The 11,084-nt window shown below is 43.2% G+C and overlaps 1 protein-coding gene across 3 annotated transcripts; it reads right to left on the bottom strand.

Annotated features, from left to right (window-relative positions):
* Window positions 1-200: 200 nt before the first annotated feature.
* On the bottom strand, window positions 201-10,406 carry LOC129827245 (cdc42 effector protein 1-like). Of its 3 annotated transcripts, XM_055887991.1 has the most exons (4): window positions 9,977-10,406; window positions 6,110-6,180; window positions 3,081-5,809; window positions 201-2,144 (listed from the first exon to the last, which is right to left on the bottom strand). In XM_055887991.1, the coding sequence occupies exons 3-4, from the start codon at window positions 3,532-3,534 to the stop codon at window positions 1,492-1,494; spliced, it is 1,107 nt and encodes a 368-aa protein (XP_055743966.1). In that variant the 5' UTR covers window positions 3,535-5,809; window positions 6,110-6,180; window positions 9,977-10,406; the 3' UTR covers window positions 201-1,491. The 3 variants fall into 3 exon arrangements, with proteins under 3 accessions (XP_055743966.1, XP_055743959.1, XP_055743972.1); XM_055887984.1 differs by having other exon boundaries at window positions 3,081-6,180; XM_055887997.1 differs by lacking the exon at window positions 6,110-6,180.
* Between the last annotated feature and the right edge of the window lie 678 nt (window positions 10,407-11,084).

Raw genomic sequence — 11,084 nt, 5'->3', positions numbered from 1 at the left:
TTATGTTCCGGCCCCCTATTCACTCAGAAATAAATTGTCCCACGGCTGAATCAAGTTACCTCTGGTCTACAGTGAATATCCATTCCTGGTTGAAAATCACTGTTGCTTGTTTCTGTATATTTTCTTTATCCACTCAATGTGTCAAAAAGGACAGAACCATGCTTATTAAAAAACTGTAAGAATATGACTGCTACGACAGCTACTGGTAAATGGATGAAATTATACAGTCATATTTTATTCCGTATACATACTGTATTCATTGTGACATCACATACAAGTCTGTACTGGTCATTTTAAGTAGAGTGCCTGTAGTCTTATGAACATAGCTAATATTCAACTTAATTTGATTACCTTCATGTATGACAATGCATTTTTTTCCTTGTTATTTAAAAAAAGTATACTCACATGTATGAACATAACACTGAGAACAAACATACTTGGAAAAAGTACTTGACAATAACTATCACTGTAAGGCAGCTATAGGTTTAAACGATTATGGGGCTGTGTAACCCAAATTAGTTTGATACATTTTACAGGACACACCCTTCATTTCAACTTTAGCATGCAGTGCAATCTCAGATATTATTCCAGATATTAGTGAGAAAAGCTTTATTCCTTTCAAACTTTTCTCAGGAAATGATAAATGATGAAACTGGCTTTGTGTTAGGTCTAACTGAAAGTAAAAACTGTGACCATGGAACACTGAATAAAAAACATAGATGATTTTGTCACTGAAGATATGTCAATTTAGGTCAGGTGGATAGAAGCAAAATCAAACAAAACAAAATGTATTGTCCCTTTAGTATCCACATACTGTGACAAATAGTTTTGCAGATAGTCATGTTTTATCCTTTATCCTATTTTAATCCTTTTCACAGAAGGAGTGTGTCATTAGGCTGGAAATCCTACCTTTGTCTTCTAAAAATAAAACATATTGTGTTCCTTACTTCTGTGAATGACCACTATGAGTGCTTTTGACAGACAGCCTTGGCTCATGATCCCTGTGTCCTTCCTTCTGGTTGTTGTACGGTATCTTGTGTGACTGTTGTACTGCAGCTGCTATAGCACAGAATTGCGCAATATCAAGAGATTGATCCATCCCAGAATGTAATGACAGTTTAATGGGATCTGCTTAGTATAAGGTATATTTCTTATGAAGATATAATGAAACCTGTCATGTTTTAAAGGTTGTTTTTTATATGTACCCTGTCCAATGTTGCTGTCAGATCATGTCTGAGAAACTCTACACAAGCTTCTCTAGAACTGAACAAGAGACAGTATTGATCCAGTTGTTAGATGGTAGACAAGAGAGCTCTTATCGTTATGAGGAGGAGCTTTCCAATTCAAATCATTCATGTAAAAGGTTTATAGAAAAACATGGATCCCTCTGAAGGTCTTGAGTGCAAGGATTCAGAACCAATATCACCCAGTAAGTAGTCTAATGATCAAAAGGGTTCTTCTCCTCACAAGGATAGACATTTGGTAAATGTTTCAGACTTTGATCTCCTCTTCCTCAGGGAAGGCGTAAGGGGCTTTAGGCTGGCTGAGGGGTGAGGAGGAGGAGGAGGCAGAATCGCTGCGATGACTCCTGGAGAAGGAGCCTCCCCCGTAGTGACGCGCCAGCACGTCAGCTGCCCTCTGGAACCTCTCAGCTTCCATAACTGGTTCTACCTGTGTAGGAGACCCCATAGATGCGTCTGGCGTCTTAAGAGACCTCTCATCCTCCTCCTCTCCCTCTGCCCACTCTGAGCTGCAAGAGCGCCCCCTGTTGTTCACATTCATTTTGAGCGGAGTGCTTGACATGGAAGGGTTTGATGAGCTTAGCATGGGGCTCTGAACAGCCAGCTCAAACACAGAGCTCTGCTCCTCCTCTTCCTCCTCTTCCTCCTCTTCCCCCAACTCCCAGTTGTGATTGGGCATAGTGAGGCAACTGGGGCTGTCAATCATGCCCAGAACCTCACTCATGAGGGAGGGGCCAAGGTCCACTGTGAAAGAGGTGAAGGAGTCGGAGCGCGTTAGCGCGAAGCCGTCGTTTTCTGGGAGCGAGCCACAGCTAAAGTTCTGAGCGAACAGTCCGGTGCCGTCCTGCAGCTGTTTATCAAGGCGGGAGTGGCGGGGTAGTGTGATGAAACCAGACTGCAGACCTGCAGACAGGAAGGAGACAAACATATTAAAATGTAAAACATTTTTAGAACAGTTCATGCCTTGAAAAAGTATACAGTATAATATCAAATTACTTTCATTAGACAGAGAAACCAACTTTCAAAGAAGTGCATTGAAAATAATGTCAGGGAGCCTTGCAGTTTGCCACATTGGCCAGAGGGTGACAGTATAAAACAAGCAAGGTGTTTAGTGTTTTCAGAGCACCAGCCCAACCCACACACATTCCACAGTGCCATGACTTCACTGGTTCCTGGTTCTGAATGCTCCCTGGGGCGGGGGGGGGGGGGGGGGGGCTTGGTTTTATGCACAGTGGACAGTTCTCAGCCGCTACTGAAAGAGAAGTGGGAGGAGGACCCAGAAAGACATATAAAGAGGATAACAAGAGTGGGAAAGAGAAAGGAACTTAAAGTTTTTCAAAAGTTGATGATGTGGAGAGTAGAAAAGGAATGAGAGGAAAATGGGACAGGAGAGGAAAGAAAGAAGAGCTAAAGAAATGACCAGAATATACAAATGAACATGTACATCACAGATCCCCCAGATCATCTTGCTCTCTGTGCCCTCTGTTGGTTCTCTTTATTTGGGTACATTCCATCTGAGTTGGGTAACTATTCCAGTGGCTGGGGGGAATTCCAGACATCCCACATACCGTTCTAAAAACCCCTACCCCTGAACCCACACACACAGTTTTGCTGTACCAGCAGTGATTTAAAAGGGAGATGATGAGTGTTGGGTTTATGCGGTTTATGCGGCAACCTGTGTGTGTGTGTGTGTGTGTGTGTGTGTGTGTGTGTGTGTGTGTGTGTGTGTGTGTGTGTGCGCGCGCGTGTGTGTGTGTGTGTGTGTGTGTGTGTGTGTGTGTGTGTGTGTGTGTGTGTGTGTTTGCAATATGTGCTTTTTCCCATTACAGATGTTCTTACCGTAGCTGTAGAGAGAGGCATCTGGGGAGCTCACTGAGCTGGGGAACAGCACCCTCTGGTAGCCGTTGGGCATGTCAATGTTCAGCTGGGGCAGTGAGATGGCGTTCTTGATGATGGGTGAGACAGGAGGCGGTGGGGGTGAAAGGTCACGGGAACCGATCCTGGCACGGGGCACAGGGGACCGGCGTACATGCCTCAGGGTACGGGAGAAGAAGCGGGTGGTCTTTGTGCTGCTGGTGGGTGAATCGGGGCTCACTGGTTCCCCTTTGCCCCCATGATTGCTAAGGAAGGAGGTGTCTCCGAACACATCGCCACCACGGCCCACGTGCATGGTGTGGCGAAAATCTGGTAGCGGTGGGCTGATCATGTCCACGGAGAGTTCGCTCTTAAAGCGCCTCTTCCCCTGAGAGCCTGACACTAGGCCTTTAATCCCTGGCAGTTTTCCCAGACTCATGGTAGCAGAGATGAATACCCTTTAAATATAATTAATCAGGGGGATAAAAAATTCAGTAAGAAATCAGTCAACTTTTCCAATGTAAAATGAGTGTTAAAAGACACTTAAACAACTTTCTGGATCCTTAAAAAAAATAAAAACACAAATTGTGTGCTGAGAATGTGTGTAGAATACATTCTCCACACGGCAGCAAGTGCCAGCTATTCATCGAGCGTAAGCCTGCAGCTTGGCTTTAGGAAGTCCCACTGAAGTTTTCAGCTGAATGATGGTTATCTATTGGAGTCAGTCAACATTCAAAGATTTCTCTCTCAGGGCCAATTCTGTGCTTTAGAATGACTCCAGACTCAAAGAAATCCTGTCCTCCTTCCCAGCAGCTTTCAGTCATGAGGAATAAAAAGAGGAGGAATGACACATCCCGGGGATTCTGGAATAACCACAGCCTACGTGGCCTGAGAGCTTGGGATCCACCAGGCTTTTTCCAGACAGTGGGTTTTTGAATGTCAGTTCAGAAAATATATCCAGTTGCGGCTCCAAATTTATACTGACAGTGAAGGATAACTCATCCAGTATTTGTGCAGTGAAAGAGTGAGAGAATACCAAGAGATGCTCATATTCTGTCCATCAGACAAAATACATTTCACTCTTTGTGGATTGGAGTAGTGCCTGACTGTTATTTTGAACTTGTGTTTCTGCTTGTGAACACTAACAATATAACTATGATGCTCTCTCTGTTGGCAAGCTCATACCTGTGAACGTTTCTAGAGCTAAATCAATCTTAGATGTGCACAACAATTTCTATAATTAGGTCACTTAAATGCACCTTTCCCTTCAGCAACACAAATATACAGGTCCTTAAACTTCCCTCTCAAAGTTAAGCAATGAGGCGTTACAAAAAAATGTTATTGCTCTTCTCTTTTTAGGATCAGTCCAAACTGAAGTCTATACCTACCTCCTTTAAAATGAGCACCAATGTCTTCTGTCAAGGCTGGACAGCCAGCAGTGTTACCTAGAGACCCCTTTCTGTGAAAACCATCCAAGGTCTTGTTAACAAACAGTTAACGAACATCCCACCCGTCTAGACACTAATCACCTTGCCAGAGGTTTACGAGATCCTCGTAAAATGAGAAGAAATATTTATGTTTTCTGTAAACCTAGTTAAAATTCCTTCTCGACTTGGCACAGTACAGTAGATAGGAGTCAGGCTGTGTGCTCTGTCCAATAAACATGTTGGAGATTATAAATAACTTGTTAAGGAACTGTAATGGGATTATGTCAGCTTTAAAGCACCCTTTATTACCACTTCACTCTCACCCAGTGCTTTCTCTTCTTACCGCGACAGGCTTCAACACCTAGACAACACCAAGACAACAACTCTCACCAACCAGGTCACTTTAGATATGGCTTATTGAGGAGTGACTCAATAGGCTGACACCTTTGATTGTCATCTAATAATCTTCTCTCATGCACCTACACACATGAACACACTGCACTCAAATACCAAAGCACACACTTGATACTTAGTCACTTAACTGACAACTCAGGTCCTTCCAGTTAATGATGGAGGTTTCTAGGCTGCCGCAGGTTTCCTCAATCAAGTCCTTCTTCCCTTCAGATACAGTAAGTGTTTCCAGAAACTAATTTGTAATCCTGCTTTGAAAGCAACCTCACCTTATACTCCCCTGTAATCAACAACTAAAATATCTCCAACCTGTCACTCACTAGCCACTCAGTCGTTTTAGTATTCCCTCATAGAAGTTTGATCTTGAATGTACCGTCCACAGGAGTGTCAGCTTTCAGTCCCTCTGAGACCCAGCAGAAAGAGCATGGGGTCCGTTCACACATGTCGTCTCCACTAAAGCGCTTTATCTGCGTGTGGCACCACACAGTCCATGAGACATCCTGTCACTTCGCTCCCCTCTCACCAGGACTGTTGTCCTCTTTTATCCTTTGTTGTACAGTTCAGCAAATTTACCACAGGACCGGAACACCAGGCATTTAGGGACAATGAAACACCATACAAAAGGGATAATGCTTTAAAAAAAAAGACAATACACTAAAGTGCAGTAATCCGTGCGACTGTTTTGTCTGCGTCTTGGAAGAAAAGGAGCTCCTCTGGGATTGGCTGTGTCCTGGATTAGTTTCTAATCCCTCTCTCCATTCCTCCCTCTCCTCTCTTGTTCTCTGCCTCCCACAATCCAGATAGTGTTTTGAGATACAGGTAAGTGGCTCCTCTCTCTTTCTTCATTCAGACCACGTCAGGGCTGCCTGGAGAAGACTTCACGGAGAGTTACAGAGTTAGAGAAAAGGCAACCATTAATAGGACTCACATAAATGGGGTCACATAAATGTGTCCGGTTGCTGAACATCTAGATTGACTTATTTTGGGAATGTTTCTTTTCACTCAGTTTTGGCTCATGAGTCACTTCTTACGGCCAACAGGTCATAAAATGTATTTCTTTTGGTATGTGAGTTGTTTTCCAAAATAAGAGAGCACTACAACACATTTTAGAGAGCTTTGCATGTCATTGCCAGACTCCAAATGCAATATATCCATTTCAACAAGACCACTTCTCACAGAGGTCTTTACAGCAGGGTTCCCCAACTTGCGGTCCGCTGGTCAGGTGATTTTATTCGTCCTCCCGTTTTCTGAGCAAAACAAAAGCATAAAATACTGTAAAAACACCAGAAAATCAGCTCCAAATGATTTTGGAAATCTGTTCCAAAGTATTCCCATGCACAATAGAGAGATGTGTGATTTAATAAAAATGTAATGTGATTATGTTTTGGTCAAACATGATAGTTTTTCAGGCTTCTTGTGGTCAATTTGCAGTCTACAAATTATTTGTAATTATGTTCCGGCCCCCTGACCATCAGCTCGAGAAAAAAAGTCAGTCCGCGGCTGAATCTAGTTGATGATCCCTGCTTCATAGAATCTTAATTGTTTAATTGTCAGGTTTGTCTCAAACCCTCTTAACTAAACTGACACCCTAGGAAGAATGCGGAATGACGTACTTCTGTATTCTAGAGTTACAATGTACCTCTAATTTTACACCACTAACTGTATTTAAGGCACTTCAGGGCTGTGTAGGTACAAGGAAGCCATGTTTATGTAGGCCCACTCTAGTCTGCCATGTTGGTCCTGCATGCTGAGGAAGTGAACATCTAACTTAGCCCCATGTGGCTTTGGCTGACTGCTCCACAGCGTCTCTGAGGATTAGTGTCATGGCCTGTCAGTGTGACGTGGTGTCTCATTTGGAGTACAGTGGTTAGAGTAGAGGTACCTGTGGCTGCTGCTACTCGGGCTTAGGATAGTGGGGGAAGGAAAGGGGGAAGGAGGACTGAGGGTGTTTGTCGTTGGCGCCTGTACTGTTTCGTCTTCTCATTAACGATTAGCTGCAATTCAATTAAGAGGCTGATTAGTCGTCTGCGACGGTAGCGTGCGAGTGGCAGGGAGGAGGGACGGTCGATGCTGGCTGGTTGCCTGTTGCGTCAAAACCAATCTGTTGAAAAGGATGCCTGTCCCTGGCTAGTTGCCACTCCTATCGTTTACAGTGGGTGTCTCTGTCTCTTATAGCACCTCTACAAGCTCTCCTAATTTCACACTAAATGGCTCCCTCCTTCTCCTACCCTGACATTTTACACGGTCCCATCTCTCCCTCTCTTTTTCAGTATTTCCACAACTTTCTGTGAGCTTTTAGATGCCTCTGTGCTCATAAACCCTATACTGCAGATCAGGAATCCACTGCAGGCTCTGTATACAGTACATGGACTGGTTAACGACGCACAGGGAGATACATGGCTCTGCTAAACATTATATTTATTATTTAATTGTCCCGGCACACATCCGTAAACAAGATGAGTTATGCCGCAAGGCTGGCGAGGGCAGCCTGTCTGATTATATCTAAACTATGGAGGGGGAGAGGGAGGGAGGGAGACATGGCGATCTGAAACTGTAATGGGACCAGTGTGTGAGGGGAAGACAGCCTTCATTATGGCAGTCAAATAAAGGACCTAAAGCTCTGAATGGAAACACTTTTAATCTCCCTTTCTTGTCAATTTTTTCATTCTCTGTCTCCCTTTACTCTTTTTTCTCTCTCGTCACTTGCCTCTCTCTCTCTCTCTCTCTCTCTCTCTCTTTCTTTCTTTCTTTCTTTCTTTCTTTTCTTCTTTCCACTCTCTGTGTCCTGCTTGCCCAGTAAATGGGTTTAAGTCTTCAGAGGAACAGCTGGTACCACAAAGCCCGCAAATTGCAGAACTGAGCTCTGCACTGGGACGGTTCTGCCACAGTGGGTCAGCTCTGAGGCTGCTTCCACTGGAGAATCCTGGTCCCTTTCAACCGCACCCGTGGGTTTTCACCCCCCCAAGATTTATGAAGAAAAATAAATAATTGATTGACATAAAAAGGAGGAAATTAGCTCCAAGTGATTTTAATTTTGGAAATCTGTTTGCAGGTATTCCCACACATTATAGAGAGACACGTGATCATATAAGCAACGTTGTAAGCAACGTTTGAAATGATTTTGTTTTATTCTAAAAATATACATCTGCTCAAGAAAATATCGTCCCACAGCAGAATCTAGTTGATGATCCCTGCTTTAGAGCATTGCACCACCAGGCTGTGGGTTAAGACGCATTACTCCAAATACTGTCACTTAGTTTACGAGGATCTACTTTTGCGACGTGGCTATAGAAGGTCTGCCAGGACCCCTAGTGGTGTGGTGACTGTGTGTGTTTGTTTGTGTGTGTGTGTGTGTGTGTGTGTGTGTGTGTGTGTGTGTGTGTGTGTGTGTGTGTGTGTGTGTGTGTGTGTGTGTGTGTGTGTGTGTGTGTGTGTGTGTGTGTGTGTGTGTGTGTGTGTGTGTGTGTGTGTGTGTGTGTGTGTGTGTGTGTGTGTGTATAGTCCTCCCTCCCCATAATTCCCTTGATGCAGTAGATTGCAACATTTCAACACTGCATTGTCTAATGCTCAAATAAATCTCCAAAGATGTTCATTTCCCAACACTTTCTCTCGTCATTAACCAGTGTCTTCTTGACAATATGTTAACACAACAGAGGGGCAATAAGTCAGAACAACAGTGGAGTGTAAATACATCCCTATCCCATTTCAATTAGCATGTTAGACCACCAGACCAGAGTGTTTGCTCTCTAAACTTTCACATAGCAAATATAAGTAGAGGCCATTTACAGAAATACCATCAGAAATGTCGCTATAAGGGAACCTCTTATGATGAGTGTTTTGCTGTTGCTCCCTTCTTGCTGCTCTCAGATCAGTTATTAGCAGAGTGATTGTGTGAGGTAAGCCTCACTATTCACTGGCCTGTGATGCTAGCATCTCAGTACAGTTGTGCCATGACACACCAGCAGTAGCCAATTGATTTCACTGTTTCGAAGTATTGGGTTTCTTGAGGTCCAATTGAAAGCCGCAGAGATTTTAAGACACCTGTTTGTGAAATAATTAACCCCTGTAGAATTTATATGAGAGAGCATTGAGTTAGAATTACATATTCAAAGCGTTACAGGACAATGAATTAGGCTTTTGGTTACTCTTGTTCTATTTACACATCATGCTGAATACTGGCAGTGGGTAGTCATTTCCTGATGTAGGGGTGCACACATTCAGAGGAAATCAATCAATGTTAATCAACTTGGACCTCATTTTGTAAGTTAACCCTGATTTACAGTTTCTTCAACATGTACATGCAGCCAAGATGAGTGGTCTGGTTTTAGGTTCATTCTACAGTATGCACCTGGGGATGTTGAGAATGTATGTAAGGGGCCAGAAATTGGATTTGAGAAAGAAAATATCAAAACACAAACACAACTTTATCTCCCGCAGAGATTGGATTTCCAGAGCTTCCCTTGTTGGTGACACACACGCGCACACAAACACTCACAATGAAACATTGATGCGTAAAAGATGACTTATGACTCCAAAATAATTAGCCTACCTTCCTGTAGCCTACTTGAAATTGTAATCACCGAAACACAATAACAATGTGAATTTCTAATGATATTTTGGTAACTGGACTGAGAACATTCACTAAGTAGCGGTTGCTGTCACCTTGTGCAATGGTCCCCAGCTATGCGCCACTGTCAGCTCTCTCTCTCTCTCTACGCACAATTATGCGCTCCATGCACACAACGGATCCCGACTCCTGTCTAGAATATCCGACAGTCCTTGTCTCGATGTAGAAAATTACTATACGTTACAGATTTTATACAAAATTTAAGGGACTGATCAACGTGACTTATACCAGTACATTACGCCCACCATCAGCAACTAAATTGAAAACAAATTGTTTAAATTTGTCTTTACTTTACAGTTTATTTATGCATTAGCCTACAATAATAATGTATCAGCAGTTAGGATAAAGATATATGAATAAAGTAATTTCCATACGAAGTACGGACAGTGTAATAATTTATTCCGATGTAATCTTACCATAAAATCCGCTGAAAGTTCGCTATCGCTCCATAAGCTATAAAGGGAAAAGGTATATAGAAAATAGTATTTTCAATGTGTGCCACCCTTGTCTTCTTTGATATGTTTCGATGTATTAAAATGTTTCCAGTAAAGTCCATAATGTGCTGTGCAGAGGTGTAGCGATGCTGCTTAGAAATTGTTTCGCTGGAAGATGAGAAGGAGATACAGGGTTGCGCCGCAGGAACGTGAGCGACAAAACAGTTGTAAAATCTTTTTTTAGGAAGTGCTATTCTCTTGGACTTCTTGTTTAGTCATTTATCCCTACATCTTTGCTTTTCTTCATACACTCTGTGTGATGTTGTGGCTCATTCGATCTGCCTCAGAGTAGCCTACAGTGGCTGGGTACTAATGGAGTATGATCTCCACAGTTCACACTCGCACTCACACACACACGCACACAGACACACACACACTGTTTACACAGTGGGAATGAGAGAGGAGTTGAAAAGGACTGATGGCTCCTTTGTGACCACTTATGGGATCATATATTTTTAAGCTCCACTGGCGGCTTTTGAGTGTGGGAATGTGTGTGTGTGCTTGTTTGTGTGCATGCATGGATGCATGTGTTTCCTTTCAATTGGACATGAGTTCTGTGCCAATATGTTTTATTGTGCAAAATATGTTTTGATGAGGTATCTATGCAATACCAGTTGTCTTGTCGTGATTTACAGTAATGAGATGAGTGTGCATTTGCATGCATCCCCTAAACAAACCACCTGAAGTGTGACAGACCCTAGAATCGAAGGTATTGAAGGGGATTGCTGGTGACAAATGAGCAATGTGATGTCATCTGACTCCCTGATGCAGAGAGTACAGATGCAGCCTGGGAACAGCAGGCCCTCTTCACACCAGAAGCTCCGAGGTTAAGACGGGAATCTGCCGAGTTCAGAGACTGGGGGGCTTTTCACTTTCATAGGCTGATAAAATATACACACATGCACACAAATGCACAAATGCACAAGCATATACACGCACGCACACACACTGGCCTGGGAACAGTCACAACTGCTTATTATTATAGGATCCTCTTGTAGTCATATACACCCACAGTCGCCACTGCGTACAC

This window comes from Salvelinus fontinalis, chromosome 2 (assembly GCF_029448725.1).
Source record: "Salvelinus fontinalis isolate EN_2023a chromosome 2, ASM2944872v1, whole genome shotgun sequence".
Classification (NCBI taxonomy): domain Eukaryota; kingdom Metazoa; phylum Chordata; class Actinopteri; order Salmoniformes; family Salmonidae; genus Salvelinus; species Salvelinus fontinalis.
Note: the sequence above shows the minus strand (reverse complement) of the source record. Positions and strands in the feature narration are given on the sequence as shown.

Excerpts from the sequence above, each read along its gene's own strand:
- LOC129827245 (XM_055887984.1), bottom strand. The coding sequence starts at position 3,534 with ATGAGTCTGGGAAAACTGCCAGGGATTAAAGGCCTAGTGTCAGGCTCT. Across the intron at positions 2,145-3,080 it reads TGCCTCTCTCTACAGCTACG|GTCTGCAGTCTGGTTTCATC; the intron begins GTAAGAACATCT and ends TCCTGTCTGCAG.